Source organism: Oenanthe melanoleuca, chromosome 7 (assembly GCF_029582105.1).
Source record: "Oenanthe melanoleuca isolate GR-GAL-2019-014 chromosome 7, OMel1.0, whole genome shotgun sequence".
NCBI lineage: Eukaryota > Metazoa > Chordata > Aves > Passeriformes > Muscicapidae > Oenanthe > Oenanthe melanoleuca.
In genome coordinates this window covers 33,350,930-33,368,287 of record NC_079341.1, presented here as the reverse complement: position 1 = coordinate 33,368,287, position 17,358 = coordinate 33,350,930, and the positions used below count along the sequence as shown (strand labels likewise).

Below are 17,358 nucleotides of genomic sequence, written 5' to 3'. Positions count from 1 at the left end.
GTAAATAGATTTACAAGCTCAGATTGTGCCTCTTTAGCAAACACATATTGCAGTTTCAGGATGCAGAGCTGGATAAACATAAGTTAGTATGAGAAGTAATGGAAAGCTCTTACTATATAATTTGGAAAGGTTAAGCAGCTCCTCACTATAGAGGCCAGGTGAGATCCAAAATGTGTTCAACAAGACTTGGAATTTTCCCTGTGGCAGAAATCTCAGGGTTGGCTCTGAGTCCAGAGCAGCTGCAGAGACTTCCATGGGGTAGATGCTCTGAAGGAATGAAAATTCCTTATTCTGATGACACTTTTATGAGACCCTTATCCAGACATGGAAACAATCTGGGTTGTCTGAGGTGGTTAAAGTTGCCTGCTACTACTGCTGCCACAGCCCTGTGGAAATCCTCTCTGGACTGAGAGTTTGAACAAGGCAGGCTGATGTTCCCAGTAAACTTCACTTACTGGAAAGCTTCCATATGCTCCAGGGCTGTCCCATATGCCCTGTGCTGACTTGTATGGTGGCTGCTGGTGGTGTTTGGTGAAGGCTGCACTTGGCAGTGTGGATGGCAGTGATCTGGGAGGTGAGAACAGCTTCCAGATGGATGAAGTGCTATCCTGAGGTGGTCTGGGGAGCCTGAGCCTGGTGCTGACACAGAGAACATGGTGCAAAAAAGTTTGTGCTTTTTCCATGAAGGTGCTAGGAGAGCTACAGGAGAAGCTGCAAAAAATGACAGAAATTTTCTGAATTCCTTTTTCTTGGCTTATCTCCATGGAAAGGGGTCTTCTTCTGGAAGACCACAGCAAAGCTCTGGAGAGGATGTGGCACTGCTGGCTAATGTCAGGGCTGAAGTGGGTGTAGGATCCTCAGCTTGGAGAAGGTAACTGGTTGCATCTTGTGGACCAGGGGAGGAGGCAAATTGGCTGGAGAGAGCTGCTTCACAGATTTATGATTTTACATAGCACCATAATGCGTAATGTACGAAAAGATAAATATTTTCCATTCAGCAACATCTTGCTGTATTTTCATCTAACTCCATAATTTTAATTATAAAGTGAACATAACCTGTATCAAATTATGATTTTGTTAACATATTGAATGAGGACAAGAAAAATAAATACCAGATTTTATACTGTACAGGCACATGAAGGTATAGTAAAAAAATCTGGTTTCCTTGACCACATTGTCATAATATGCATATATAACTGCTTATTGAATCCAGGCTGTGTAGACAACAGAAAGAACACTGGCTCCATACCATCACAATGCATGCCCACAACAAAGAGGAGGAAAGAACAGGCTCTTTCATTGTGTGTTTCTAAGTATTACCAACATAAGGGCTAAAAACTACCTCTGTCTGAAGTGTATCTATACACCCATGCATAAGTTATTAACTGGGCTCTCTCAGCACAGTTGCTGAAAATATTAATATATTCAAATTATATTCTAGCTACTGCAAAAACAGTAGATCAGACAAATGTATTAAAATCTCTTCAGACAAAAGGAGTCATGTTATTTATAAAGTTCCTCCCCCCCTCCCCTTACTGGAACACAAACCTTCATTGTATAGAGTACACGAGAATGCAAGATGATCCTTAGATGTCAAAATGTGGCTTAAAGTTTGAATGTAATCATAAAACAGTGACTCCAACGCTACCCATAAACAAATTGTCACTGGCATTATGTAACTTGGACTATTCACAAAGTATAAAAGATGGGAAGAATAAAAGGTGGCTGCCAAACACTATGGGCCAAATCCAAAGGTCGTGCCAAATTGCACCAGTGGGCTGGGAATTGCAAACCCAGCGTGGAATTCGGATTTACACTCCTCGGTCCTTGGGCTGCTTAGAGTGAGATTAAGGCTATTTTTTATTCAGTTTGTCAGTAAGGCAGCAAAGCAGCAACCAGTGGCTTCTGCAGCCCCCCTGTTGCTCTTAGTGGGAGATGGGAAAGCGGGATAAAAGTTTCCTAATTGCCACAGGACCCGTTTTTGTACAGAGTGGCTTTCTGGGCTGCAAGCAGGCACAGCCAGCCACCAGCAATGCAGCCTGGAAAGGGAGGCATCACTCAAATCTGGCAGAGTTGAATTTTTCATGTTAGTGTTATGTAGGGTGCTGCCTCTCTTGGCTGAGACCTTGCCCTCCGCCCGGACTCCTCTGCAAAACTGATTAATGAGGGAAGACCATTCACCAAGGCAGAAGGTCTTGTTTGTGAACAACAACCAATCATTAATTTATACTTTTCTTTAGTCCAGGCTTTAGGTGCAAAGTATATCTGAAAACAAATGCACTGCACAGATTTAAATTGCAGCTAATGGTTGTATCAATGCCCCACCAAACTCGGTGGTTGCCCACTCCTGCATTTCTCCCTCCCTCCCTTTAAAAAGTAAAATGACATTTTTTTTCTCCCAGCCTGAAATAATTGCTGAAGCAGAGATACTGGTTTAACTCATTATGAATTATTAGTGGAAAAGTGGGTCTCAGAAGTATGTTACATCTGAAATATTTTTCGTCACTTGAACATGTGCCGTCCAGAACTGGCCCTGTTCTACCAGGCACTGGGAACAAACACTTCGCATTCACAGATGCTCCTAATTTGGTGTGGTTTGGAGTGTAATTTAGATCAAACGTATCCATGTAAATGAGTCAGGGTTTCTTAATTAGGTGCCTCTAAAGAAAAAACTTGGACCACATCAGTAGGTGTGGGTGTGGTGCCCACAGTACTGGAATCTTTCTATAGATGAAGCTGAGTTTTGTTTGGGCATACTGTAGGTTTTTCTTTCCTTTTTTTTTTTTCTTTTTTTCTTTCTTTTTTATTTTTTTCTAAAGCACAATAATAAATCTGCAGATGGCATAGACATAAAGACGCTACTTCAGAGGAGCTGTCTAAAACACTGTCTCTTTGGCAAATGCCTTAAAGTAGGTCATTCTGCTGTGATTTAGGTTTATATTTCATTGCCAGCTTTTTGTTCCCATTACAAGTAGGGTGCATTCCAGTCCACAGATTTACTCTTCTTTTTTTTTTTTTTTTAAGATCGGTTTTTATTTACAAAAAATTTGTACGTCTTCATAAGAAAATGGCCAATACCCTGTCAGAAGTAGTAATCATGCACTTGACCACAAAAAGAGATGTATGAAGGTGATAGCCTGTAAATAGTGGAATGTAAAGTACCATACTCTGTAAGGAAAAATTGTATTGATTCTCTTAACATGGTGATTGAAATGATTGTTGCATCTTTTGTACTGTGTGAAAAAGGATTTGATCTAATGTAATTCCAGAACCCTCACAGAGCTAGGGACCTAGATGTTCAGATATTTGCTTTTTATATATTTGCCACTGAAAATCATGTATTTTATAGCTTATTAAAAAAAAATAAAAAATCAGGGCCTGTTTTTCCATCAAAGTGCTGGGGGATTTGCATGCCAAACTCTCACTAGCCTTAATGAATTACCTGCATAAATTCCCTTTCAATCAATAATAGAATAGATCCTATTGTGTTATATTAATTATTTTGCACAGAATGCTGACATTTTGGCCTTAAAGCCTTTTCTGTTTTGTTTTGTTTTGCTTTTTTTTTTTAAGTTCCAATGAATATCTGAGAAACTTCAAGCAAGTTATTTATTTCACAACCTTAATTCTGAGAAAAATCACATATCTTTAGGCACAAAAATGAAAAGCATTGCAATTTACCCTTTGATGACCTGGTTGTGGACATTAGCGTGTTAGAGCTTGATCTCTCCAAATGAAAAAAGAAAAAAGGGGGAAAGAGCCATTATAATGAATTGAGCATTCCTAATTTTGGCCAACGAAAAAGGATTTGAGATGGAAAGAACACTAACCCCAAGCAATATTAAGAGGTTACAAAATCACATAAATTAACTCCGCCGGTGATATTTTGCTAAAGCTGATGCGAGTGCAAACCAGAAGCAGGATTCTCACGTGGTCCTGATTAACTGAAGAGTCCTCAGCAGCAACCAGCCCTCCCTGGGATGTGCTGGCCAGATGCACACATGCACCCACAGCACATGGATGAGCCTTCAAAGGCTTGGGGGGCTCGGCTGGGGGATTGGGGAGCAAGCAAAGAGTGGAAATGAGAAGTGGTGGGAAAGTGCCTCACCCTCTCCATTCCTCACTTTCTTTATCTACACCACTAGGATAATAAAACTTGCTGACCTGAAAAGGAAGTTAGGAGATTTAATTAATGTTTGAAAAGCTTTTTTGAGATCGTTTGATATTGAGTAATGTGGGATGAACAATAGGAGCTCTTGGAAACAGGGGCTCTATCTATCAGGATTTGTGTACTGCACTCAGCACAATGGTGCCGTGCAGCCACAGAGTCAACTGTGTCATAAATATTTAAATTAAAACTATGTTAATTATTTTTATCATTCTGTTATTTGCTGATACACCAGTTCAGTACTTGGTAGCATTGAAGAGTACTGAGTGCAATTATTTGCCTGACTGTTATGAAAATCAGGGTTTATATTTTTAAATACAGTCGTGGAAATAGGAAGTAGCTGGAAGTAAGGGGTGAAAATATGGCTTTAATTACTCATCATGCTTCTTGCTAAAAGCATTAAGTGGTAAGGTATTCTTTGGGGAAGAGCTAAACTTTGTAAACTTTCTTATTCCTCAAAGAGCAGGATTTGGCATGACTGCAAAACCCTCGGTAGCAGGTCACCCCAACCCCAAAAAGTACAAAATCAAAATGCTTCTGAGGGGCTGGATTTTTTTCTTTTTTTTGCCTTTAACCCAAAATTTACTATTATTCCTGTCCTGTGCACACTTGTGCCTGGTGCACACTTTCTTTTGATCACTTACTTCCAAAGGGAGAGCTTAGTAGACTGATGTGTGCTTAACAGAGAGGAAAAGGGTTTAATTCTTCCCCTTCCCCCAAAATGAGCCCTGGGAAGCTGTGGTAAATGGGATGAGTGCTGGCATTGCTCCAGCTCCTTTGTAAAACTCTCCCATAGCTGAAACCGAGAAAAGCACGTGCACAAAACCACATCTCAATATACATTGCCCTTCTCAAGTTAAAAGATGATTAAATCATTTCACATAAATCTAAAAATGCCAGTCAGGTATACCTGAGTCTTATGTAACTGGTCAGCCCACCTACTTACTCCTCTGGTGCAGGAGGATGTTTCTCCTCCTCACATTTCCAGTAGCTGCTCCCCCAAAGCTTGTAGGAGCACAGTTAAACTTTTCTCCCTGCTGCTGTCCCATGGCTGAAAACCAAAAGCTGCTCATGAGTTGCCTTATTATAAAGAAAGGTCTGGACTCAGGAAATAATTTCAAAAAATAGTCTTTCTTTTGCCTTCATTTAAGGAATTCTGAACCTTTCTCATTTAAGGGCTTTCTGCACCACTAAAAATTTGGGCATTTTTCCTGAAGGAAAACTTAAGTTGCCGTTCCACATTCTGGGTTGTAGGTGTTCCACAGGTTCACTGAGGTTTCCCAAATAGATTTATTTTTTTATAGTTCTTCCATTCTGGGGATTGTTTTTAGTTTTCAGTAGCTTTTACCTTTATTATTTTTATTTTTTCTTAATAGAAAACTTGCAGAGTACTTAGTGTAATGAGTTCTTTTGCTGTGTGAGAAAAGGGTTCTCCTGAGCCTATATTTATTACGTGAGCCTGTCTGAAAACTGCTGATATCACATGTAATTAAGCAAGTGAAAATCATGTATGTTTGCTGCATCTTTCCTCCACAAACTTGGGAGAAAAAAAAAGTTAGCAGACATCCCCTGCTTAGCATTACTATGTGCAGTACTTTAATTTCATTTTCTGGTTTTCCCTCAGAATTCTGGGTACTGCTGTTGGATTTGTCATCACATTGCCACTGTGTCCTGGTGTGCAGGCTACTGTGGGCTGCTGGCTATGCATGGCTTTGCTTGTTTTCTTTGTTCCCTTAGTTTTTAATAGGTAGAAACAAGTCTGCTTAGTTGTATATAGTTTGGAAAAACCTTGGCTTTTCAGAATGTTGCTGCCAAACGTTGTGAGGTTTGAGGTAGGATGACTGTTCCTCCCTGCTGTTTGTCAAAGCTGGATGTTTTTTTCCAGACCTATGAACTTGGGGGAAGTTCTTTTTTTTTTTGTCAAAAACAGATGAAGATTAATACCTATGGCTTTTGTTAGAGAATATATTAATATTGGTGGGTTTGTCTTGGATATATAGTTCTACCCCTGATGAGGAGCATATTTCCAGTGAAACCAATGCAAACAATTAGCAGTAAGAATGAAGAATTTGGGCAGAGGGGGAAGACAATCAGGAAGAAAATCATCATTCTCCCACTGAAAAGGCAGAAAGCCTGGATGGCATCTGAACATTACTTGCCATGCTATGTAGAGTATGGGAAAAATGGAGCAAAATAAATGGAGTTTCTTGGATTCAAAGGTGAATTAAAACAAATCAGCTCCTGCCTGGACAAGCCAGCCAGATAGGGCACATTAAGAGATCCACGTGATAAACCAAGAGGCAACTGCAGAGCTCCCCAGACAACTTGCCTGAAGTGCCTGCCAAGGAGGCAGATGCTGCTGCTGGAAGAATATCTTCCACAGTTGGGCATCTGGGTTCCGCGCTTTCCACGTAAGGGAGAGGGATGGGAGCTGGCCCCTGCCTTCCCCTCTAATTATTGCAGCATCCCTTTTGTAGTTTTGTAAATAACACACATTATCCTGCCTTTGTGCAGGGCAATCAGGAGCAGGGAGAGGGGTTTTTGTCTGTGACACATCCCCTGGCAGGGGTGCCCCGCGCTCCAGCCCGGTCAGATGTGACACAGCTCGGGTCTGGGAGTCGCAGAGCTGCCTTGTGGTGGCACGGAGCTCAACCTAATAAGCAGAGCAGGCTGAGATTCATTAATTTAACATTAATAAGCACAGCTTATGAGCTCAGGCACAGTGCTGTGTAACACAGGCACACAGCTTCTGGAGGAGAGCGGCGTCCGCCCTCGCCAGCTTGGACCCAGCCAGGGTGTTCCTGCTCACTGCTGCATTTTGCATCAGGGACAAAAGAGAAGTCTTGTGGTCACTTTGGAGAAACTTCTGTGCAAATAAAAAAATCCCCTCCAGGTGTTTAGATTGTGTTGCTGGTTTATGCTGGGACTTTAAATTTCTTGTGCCTCAGTTTCCCAATGGGTGTGTGACAGCTACCTCAAGTTGTGGTGAAAACAGCACAGGTCATAAAATACTATATAGAGTGAAATTATTCTGTGAGTAAATTATTGGGTACATATAATGGTTTCTCAGGGGTTCATTGTGCTCAGTTCATATTTGTGCAGAGTCACTGCATCATTTGATGTCCTGTGTGCACCCAAAATATGGGACCAGGATGTTGTATCAGTTTTATCTGGTAACTGTGATTAGCTCACTGTTTGGGAGTAAAAGTCACATGTGAGTAAGGAAGAGGAAAGAGAGGAGACCTGTGGAACTGGTGTTTGGGGCTGTAAAGAGCAAGTAAACATTCTCTAAACATATTTGAGTAGAACAGTCTGTTTACTGTAGTCCTTTATTCAGGAAAATCTCTACTCAGGTTGGGGTTTTTGTTGTTTCTTTCCTGTGTAAAGTCTGTTTGTTTGGTTTGCTCATCTTTGGGAAGAAGCATGAATAGCCTAATAGTAGTTGTGCTCAATTATTTCCAGCATGAGTCATAATAGAATGATTCCTTATGGAATTAGACTGTCAAGAGATACGTGATATATCTGTTCAGCCTCATATTTTGTCTATTCTGCTTTCAAGTAGAAGAGATTTCATGGAAAGATGAGCAGGGATGTCAGTGGGTTGTGCTTTTTCCTATCAAACACAAAAAACTTGAAAGAACAGGTACTGCAGCCCCAAGCTTTGCTTTTAATCCACCTCCTGTGGGCTGCATGCACTGCACTGCGACTTCTGGCAGCTTCAGAGAGCTTGGTTTAAGAGAGATGTATGGCATGGGTGTTAATCCCTGCTGCCAGGCCTTTCTCACAGACTCTCTCATCACCTGCTTTGTCTGGGTCTGTAAGGAGGACCCTTCTGAAGTGCATTTCTCCTTGTTATTTCTGCTTGATCTGGACCTGCTCCTGCAGACTGGATTGCTGCAGAATGGCCTAGGAGAAGGCAAAGGTTGGATTCTCGTGCTGAGTGTCAGTGAGACAGATGATCTCACGTGCTTTATAGAAGTCACAGGCTCAAACAGCCCCATGGTCCAGGTCTGTATAGCCCTGCTCTGCCTGTCTGACAGAAAAGAAAGGAGTAGAAGGGTAGGAGAAAGAGAGAAATGCTATGGAAGCAGCATAGCTGCAATCCCTCATCTTCTCCCCATCAGAATCCCAGTCTAACACTGGGCAAGAGCAGCCATCTCAACCAGCAAATATAGAAAATGCAGTAATATGCTTAAATAAAGCCAGTTTAGTTATTTTTCAAACTAACCAGCAACTTGTGAAACTCCTGTGATTTGCTCTGGGAAAGGCCTGTGATCAAAGAGGGTGGTGCAAGTCCATGCTGAGGGACATTGACACTCCTCTTCTTAAGAGTGTTCCCAAAATTAATATAACTCTACATTTTGTAAACACTGCAAACTATTTGTGTTTCCTAGACTGATTCAAACAAATGCACATTGCCCATATTTGCTTAACATAAGCATCACATTATTACTGAAAATGTAAGTGAACTTCTTCATTCATATTTATGGAGCCATGAGATCATTCAGACTGATTCTTGTCTTTAGCATCAACAAGTTGAAGACAACACATATGCTTTATTTGTTTGGGGGATTTTTTTTGTGCTTTCAATATCTATCCTACCGTTGCTTCCATATCAATGGAGCAAAGCTTGTGGAATTGCCCTGTGTTTGAGGCTGAGAAGAAGATTGACCTTCTTCAGAGAGACTCAGACAATTACTACCCCAATGCTTAAACCCCCAAATGGCTCCACTGTCACATATTCCTGCCTTCCATCACTCTGTGCCACTGTGTCACCTTGGTGTACCTCTGTATTATGAGGTATTGACATTTTATTTCATCTATTTTAGCAATTTTATTTTTCCTTTTATTTTCTTTTCTCCAAAAAAACCCACCAGTGTTTCCAGTTTTGCCAGTCATTCTACACATCCACTGCAGGAAACAATTGCTGTCCCAAATAGATTATGCTCTAAAAAGCCAAGGCAGACAAAGGAAGCATTATCATCATTTTGTAAACAAGGAACCAAGGCACAGGGAGATTAAATGATTTACCCAAGGTCACCCAGAACATCCGGTCAAAGCCAAGAACTGAACCCACGTCTCCTGAGTCTCAATCAAGTGATTTAACTATGAGATCAAAGACTTATTGTCTATACCTGATATCTCTCCCCTAAGACATGGCAACAAAACTTTTTCAGGTTAAGATCAATGCCACACAGAGTGCAGTAAATTTTGTATATGGCATATCTGTGCTGACAGCGTGTACCCACTCCTTGCACTCATGTTCTTCCCAGGAAATCATTTCCCTTATTATTCTTCCGTTGCCAGTAATAAATTATTATCCTTCTCTAGATAACATGCTGAAGGAGAGAATGTGTGCACACAGTACATCAAATGAACACACAGAAAACTGTTTTTCTGCAAGGCCAAACTCAGTCATTTTATGGACTGCTTAAAATCCTTCCATGCTTAATGAAATGGGGACATTCCCACAACTATATGGACTTTATTTTGCCATTTCAGCTGGAAGCTGAAAAGCAAGATAAAGGATCTACATCTCTTACATGCACATGCCAAGAAATGATCACTATAAAGGCATCATTCATTATAAAATCAGAGTAGTCTTTGATTTGGTGCCTTTATCACTCCCTCACTGGGGTCAGTATATCATTCTTGGGATGAAATACTTCTCTGTGCCTTGATGGGGCTCAGATCTTGATGTCCCTTCAGTTTTAGGGGTAGTTTGGCTGAAAAGTGACTGTAGACAATAGCATGGGTAGTGCCAACAGCAGGGAGGAGCAGGGTCACAGGACCCTGCCCTTCTCATATCCCTACCCTGAGCCTCCTGGCCATCCTGCAGGTCAAACAGCTGTGGTGGGTGTCTGAGTGAGCCCTGTGGGCTTTGTACACTGGCTGTTAATGCCATGAAGCACAAGGAGAAAACCTGAGCTGAACGTGACACCCTGGACTGATTTTTTTGGGTTGACATCTCTTGCGAATGCAGCTCAGAGAGTGTGGAAACCACAGGGGAATGAGGAGGTGCAACCTCACAGGGCTGTTTTTCTGTATCTCAGCAACATTAGGAGAGCAAAGCTGAACTTCCAAATATCTCCTCAACATTTCTCAGGTCACAAGCTCCTTGTGAGGGACAAGAGCACTCGCTGTGCTTTCTTGAGTGAGGTTGTTTCAGAGCTCAACACGGCACAAGAACAGGACAGGTGATTTAACAGCAATGTTGAAAATATGACAATCCTTTGAAAATATGACAAAAGATCATTCCTGGAAAAATTCAACCAAACTGGGTGAATGCAATCTGGAACATGTTGCATTTGCCCAATTCAATACACCTGTAACATGGTAATCCCAATGTTTTTGACTGTGTTGAAGGAAACAGACTTGTCCTGCTTTCTACTTGTGATAAAATTTGCTTAGACATCCTGATTTCTTGTGCAGGAATATGATGTACATAGATACCATAAATTATGCTTAGTTTTGCCGAAGAATGCAATTATCTTTGGTATTTTGGATGACACTTCCAATAGGATTAGGACACCACATACCGCGTCCTTTTTAAAAATTATTTTATCAGTGCCACGGTTCTACTTACTTCTGTAGATGTTCAAAAAGGATTTTCATCGTGTCATAGTTGGGTCTAGGGAGCTTCTTTACCAGGCTCCTTATGCTTTTGATGCGAGTGGCGTTGTCCTGGATTTCTAAGGGAGAAAAAAGAAAATAACCACTTGAGTGCCACATTAGGACATTGCTTTGCACAGTGCTGTAGCTGATACCTTTTAGGAAAAGTCAGCATGAATACATGCTCAAAACCAGAATATTTAATACTTTCTTTCACCTTAACAGAGAACAAAAAAAAAAAGAGTTTACAAAGATTAAAAATTCTCTGTTAATCTTAAGAAAATATTTTCTAGTTCACAGAAAAAAAAAATTTTCAGTTTTAACTTTTTTTGTTAGACTGGTAGACCGTCTTCCTTAGATAAAATACCTCCAAGAAGCAAGAGACCCACATCTTAAATGGAATTATCCTTTGGAATTACATTTGTCCAATGGTGCAGTTTCTCTGGTAGGTGCACTTCCTAGCTAATCCTTGTTGTCCTTTTTTATTCATCATAATTAAATCCAGTATATATTATGAAGCTCTGTCTTTAACATCCCGTCATATTTGGAAATATGAAATTTGCTATTGTTTTTAATAGTTCATTCTTGTGAAAAATCATTTCAAAAAACCAATCCACTGTCTCTATTTTCTCATACCTATAACATCCCACAACTGGAATTTCTGCAGGGAAAAAAAAATTGTGTTTCAAACTTAAAACTAGAAATAAAGAATGCTACAGTAAGGGCTTTAATCTCTCCTATGAGGTGATAAGAACAGTTCTACAATTTCTGTTGAGGTATACCTTCCTGTTTCACCATGATTCATAGTTTTGTGGAAAAGGTTTGACTGATATTTTCATCGATTTGTCTAAGATGTTGCAACTAAAGCAAAGTAATGTACAACTGTGCTTTCATTTAGGAACAGATTAGATAAGGTACCAGTAGGTCTGACGTAGGGAAAACATCTTGCATGTTACATGCCCTAGATAACCTGAGAACACTTTTCTGATCTTATCATCTATGATTTAATTATCACCTATCATTCTTCGTATATGTTCCTCTTTAATATTCATATTACCCTAGCACTCAGAGATCTCAATCAGGATTAAATCCCAGTTGCAGTAGGTGCTGCATAAGCATACGTGGTGATTAGTGACTTGATTTAAAGGTTTCACCAAAAAAAAAAAAAAGTTTCAAGCTAAAATTTTCATGCAATCAAGCTTAATTTAAAAATTAAAATTAATAGGATAATATTCCTTCCTCAGGTTGCTAATTCCTGTTGAGATTAATACTTCATACCCACAGATATAGATGTTTATATTGAAATTGTTTTTAATTTTGACAATCACATAGACATGGAAGAAAAACACCTAAAGGTAGGCAGTGAATAGGTATTAGTTTCCAGTAAAAAACAAACAAATGAACAAACAAACAAATTTGCTTATGAACTTATTTTTTAGGAAGTCAAGCAATTGTGACATTAGTGATAATGAAGATAAACACACAATAAAGAGCACATTTTCTCTGTATTTCTCTCTTGCTTTGGTTTGACCTACAAAAAACCTTAACTTCTGAACAGCACATCCTCCCCCAGTCTGGCAGTGCAGTCATCCCTTGATGTTTTGTGCCACAAACCATTTCTACTACTCAGTTCTGTTCTGTGGGTGAACTGCCCAGTGGAAATAGGTCTGAAGCTACAAATGAAAATTATATGAAATTTGCAGAAGTTAATTTATTATAGGGATGGGGTGAAAATTCTCTGGGCTTTTTATTTGTGCTGCTTGGTGCGCGTAAATAAAATTACAGAATCATTTGGTTTTGAAGAGTCCTCCAAGATCATCGAGTCCAACCTTTGCCATAGCACTGCCAAGTCCACACCAAACCTTGTCCTGAGTGCCACATCCACATGGCTTTTAAATCCCTCCAGGGATGGTGACTCACCCACTGCTCTGGGCAGCCTGTTCCACTGCTTAGCAACCCCTTTAATGAAGATTTTTTTCCTAATACTCAGCCTAAACCTCTCCTGGCACTACCTGAGGCCATTTCCTTTCAATCAGTGACTTTTTACCTGGCAGAAGAGACCAACCTCTGCCTTGCTACAGCTTGTTGCAGAGAGGGACCAAGGTCCCTCCTGAGTCTCCTTTTCTACAGGCTAAACAAATCCAGCTCCCTCACTGCTCCTCACCAGAGCCCCAGACCCTTCCCCAGCTCCACTGCCCTTCTCTGGACATGCTGTGACATGACAAGACATCCTATGATCTCGCTAGATTAGTTATATTTATAATTTTATATATTTATATATTTTTATTTTTATTTTTATTTTTATTTTTGTTTTTATTTTTATTTTTATTTTTATTTTTATTTTTATTTTTATTATTTTTATTTATATTATTTTTATTTATATTATTTGTATTTATACTGGGGCTGCCTTGCCTCTCTTGCAACTTCACGAATAAAGTTTCTCAAGTAGTTTAATTCTGGGGTTTTTTTTTGGTTTTTTTTTTTCCCTGAGAATTCAATGGGTGTGAGTGGAACTGAGACACTGAGGCAGGGACAAGCTCAGTGGAAGGATGGGCTCACTCTTTGTCTGTTGCAGAGCATTTACAAGGAAGTGCTGTACAGTAAAACTTTATTGTGTTCCCTTGAAGGAAGTGTCTCTGCTCTGTGTTGATTAGCACAGATACCAGATAGGGAACCACATCCCTGCACCCTCTGCTGCTCACAAATTCTCTGTGAGGTGTATTTGTAAAAGAGATAAAATACCCCTCCTCTCCCCTCCAGTGTTAATTTATAAAAAAGCTATTTATAGTGAGAATGGCAGGGTAGAAAGCTTTGTTTTGGGGCTTATTGTACCAAAGTCATCAGTACTGGAATACAGGGAATATTTAGGTAGGCAATAAAGCAAAAAAAACATAGAATTTTTGCATAAAATTATGTTGTGCATTGGTCTATTTGTTAATTGTTAGTCTATTGTAAAAGAAGAAAAAACAGGCAACATGTGGTAACTTTAGTCAGCATTTCTGAACTGGGAATGATAAACACCTCTGCCTGGCTCTGGCATTTATCAGTACTGAGATATTATTACCACATAGAGTCACAGCATGGTTACTGTTATCATCAAAAAAAAAGAGCCAGCTAATCTTAATGGTTTGTAAAGCCGTTACCTGCACTGGTCTGACATTTATCATGATCATTTTACCACATGAGTCCTACATTGCAAAGGTATTTTATCTGGAAGGGACATCACTATGAATTATTATTTGCAGCTAGGTAGAAAATTGTATGTTGTAGATACCTTTTCTCATTATAAATCACAGTCACATTTCACCATTTCCCACACAAAGCTGCTGAGCCCAGGCTTTTTGCTGTAACACTTACTCTTGCTCCCTTTCATAGTTCCATGAAAATATTGGGTATTCTTTCATTAAAATGGTTGATATAGGTGGGGTTTTTTTTAAACGCTCTATACACGCTTGATTTTTCTCTAGTATAAAAGAATTTGTTTTTCCACTTGAGAAGCTGAAGAGGATAAACTGTTCATTTTTTTTATTAAAGCTTACTCTCGCTTCAGTTTTTGTGGCTGAGCTTGTCTTTACTCTTGACCTTGTTGATGGAATATTTAACAGATCAGATGCAAGATCTTATGTTTCATTTGCAATACCTATGTATTTGCTTTATTTCTGTAATGCCTCCAGTTCCACATTCCCAGAAATTTTTCTCTTTCAGATCCCTGAGTAAAAAGATTTTTTAATTTTTATGTTTGGCTTTTTTTTTTAGGTTTTTCTCTTTACCTTGCACAAGTGGAGGGAGGAAATCCTTAAACATGTGTTTGTACAAATAGGTGGAGGAAAAGTTATCCCCCTTCCCTGTGTTGTATCATAAAGCTCAGCAGTGCAGGGTGAAAAAGAAGGAAAACAGTCTGAACAGCTGTTAAATTCTCCAGCTAAGTCTAGAAAATGAAGAAGAGCAGTTGTGATAAAAAGAAAAAAAAATATTAAAAATTGCGTTCTTTTTATTGTAAGAATTGGTGAAAATCTGAGGGTAAATATAATTTTGCAAAGTTAGACTCTCTTTTCCCCATGAAAATTTTGGAAGGGAACATCATGATAATCACATATATCAAATAAAGAATGAGAGGAGGGCTAATCCTCTTAGCATTTTAGGGGGAAATTTTGGAAGACATAGGGGATAATTTCAGCAGATCAGGATACTCTGAAGTGAATCACAGATGGTTTTGCCGTGTAAAAGAATCATAGAAAATATATTTAGAATTTGGGTTACTGTCTTTAAAAATAGGGCTGGCTCCCTTTAGCAGAGCAAAACCGTGGGGATGCTCTGTTGTTTATATCTAAATGAAGAATGCATTGAAAAAACCCCACTCTTACTATTATATAAGCCCTTTTGTAAATGAGCTTGGGATAAACATTTGGGCACAGAAGAAAACATGACATGTCTGTAACATTAACAGTGGCTGGGTAAAAATGAATGAAGAAAGTAACCTTTAGCACTCATGTCCATAAAGAATCCTTAAGCGAATCCCACTGAATCTTTCTTTTAATCATTAATTTTAAATAGACATAGATGTTTACAACAAGCCACTTTGTTTCAGAACAGGAAGTCCAGGGTTTATCTCCAATAACTCACGTTGGCTAGGAAGGGATGGATGTCTCTAACCTGACATGCATTCATTATTTTGTAAGGTACTGGGGTCTGACCCGTGACCCTCCTCAGACCTGCTGCATTATTCATGTCTGATTTACTTTGTGTAGTTTTACTATAGCACCCATTCCCCTTTTTCCAGACGTTTCAGTGGCTTGTGCATTTTTAATGTTAAATGGCATTTATGCTTCACATTAATGCCTAATTTTATCACAAGCCATGGTTTCTTTTTATGCTTTCGAGCCTCACGGCTGAACTGCTGAAAAAACCCCAGTGATTTATGATCCTGCATAAAATATCAAACTATTGATCTGCCACCTTTTGTTGTTGTTGGCTTTTTAGGCATGGTTTTCCCTGATTTTCTTACAGGCTCTTCTCACCTTGTTCTGTTTTTTTGGATAAGATTTCTGCTGTGGTTAAAACGTCACACACTGTTGCTACAGCAAAATCTGCCTGCCAAGAGTTTTTCCAACAATTCTCAACTGATTCGGCTGCCGAGAGAAAGACGGGTCTTGTCTGGGGCTTCCTTTCCTTTTTTTTTTTTTCTTTTTTTTTTTGGGTTGTTTATTTAATTCCTTGTACTTTTGTATTATTTTTTTTAAACAGAACGGGGTGGTTTAGGTGGATTTTTGAGTGCTAATGAAATTGTGAGACTTATGGCGCTGGCTACAGCCAGCCGGAGTGTGGGCAGACGCTCTGTGAGCTTCCCCACTGTGCTGCTGTGCAAGCATCCCTGCTGTTATGTTTGCTATAGTTTTAATGTCTGTGAAAAATTCCTGATGCAACTAAATTATGTTCTGCCCTCTTGTTTGTATAAATAAACACCCGACTTAGCCAATTCATCTCGCTCTTGCCCATTTTGGAAGCTTGCTCTGTCACACAATGCTTAACCCCAGTCCTTGGTGGCTTTGGTGTTATCAGGGAATGAAAACTTGCTTAAAAGAGAGTACTCTGTTGGCTTAATTTTTTTTTTTTCCAGACACATCAACTGCCCAAAATTCAGCTTTTGTTTGGTAAGTCTTCATATTCTGTAAGTCATGCTAAAACACAGGTTTTAATGTATTAATACATAAATCACTTATTCATACCACTTTTAATGTCAGGATATTTTAATGTTACTACATGCAGCATAAACATCCCAATTTTAATCACCCACAGCACTGTGGCAATCCTCTATTGCAGATATATTGTAAAATATTTTCTTGTTTTTATTAAAAAAATCTATACGAAGTGTTAAAACTAACTAATATTAGCTATAAAGAAAATAAGCAATTTGTGATCCGAATTGATTTACTCTTTATTCATGCCTCAGAATTAGTTGTTGCAAAAGAAAATGAGAATTGTGTGAAACCACTCTATCTGGGAAATTGATAAATTTATCCTGTGTAATATAAAGTGGAATTTGCAATGAATATTCATACAACTTTTGTGATCCACTACCAAGACCCAACACAATGAGTTTGCAACTCTCTCCCATTTAACAAAAATATATGTGGAATTAATGGGAAGAAACAGCACTTAGAAAAGTTAAACTTTAATGTATCAAACTCCAGGTGCCAGAGTTTGAGGGAAATAACCAATAATAGTCATTTTTTACATATTTGATGGGACTGATTATGCAATGTGCAACTCTAAATGGCTTATAGCACATTGTAGCATGGTTCCATCCCATTGGCTACAGTAGGGTGCAGGCAGATGGATGACAGTGACAAGGAGAGAAGTGCTTTTGCTTAGCCGTGCGTTAAGATGCCATCCAGAAGCTCTGTGCACTGCAGACACTTCATTAGGATGCCAGGATAATGGTAAACTACCACTCAGAGTGACACCCCATTTCCTGCTTACTGAGCTCTCCAACCTCGGCAGATGTCAACAATCTCACAGTGCTACAGAGCAGACCTAACTTTCCAGGCACTTTGACTCCAATTTTTTTCCCTTAACAG

The 17,358-nt window shown here is 39.4% G+C and overlaps 2 protein-coding genes across 3 annotated transcripts in view; one reads left to right on the top strand and one right to left on the bottom strand.

Annotated features, from left to right (window-relative positions):
* The window catches only part of GTDC1 (glycosyltransferase like domain containing 1), a 284,555-nt gene extending 267,982 nt beyond the window's left edge, over positions 1-16,573 (top strand). The window contains exon 13 of the mRNA XM_056495914.1: positions 16,398-16,573. Within this exon, the coding sequence (XP_056351889.1) occupies positions 16,398-16,484 (87 nt within the window). The 3' untranslated portion in view covers positions 16,485-16,573. The remainder of the gene's footprint in view (positions 1-16,397) is intronic.
* ARHGAP15 (Rho GTPase activating protein 15) overlaps positions 1-17,358 on the bottom strand; it is a 320,905-nt gene that overhangs the window by 12,334 nt on the left and 291,213 nt on the right. For both annotated transcript variants that reach the window (XM_056495920.1, XM_056495919.1), the window contains one exon: positions 10,755-10,860. In XM_056495920.1, coding sequence (XP_056351895.1) covers positions 10,755-10,860 — 106 coding nt within the window. The remainder of the gene's footprint in view (positions 1-10,754; positions 10,861-17,358) is intronic.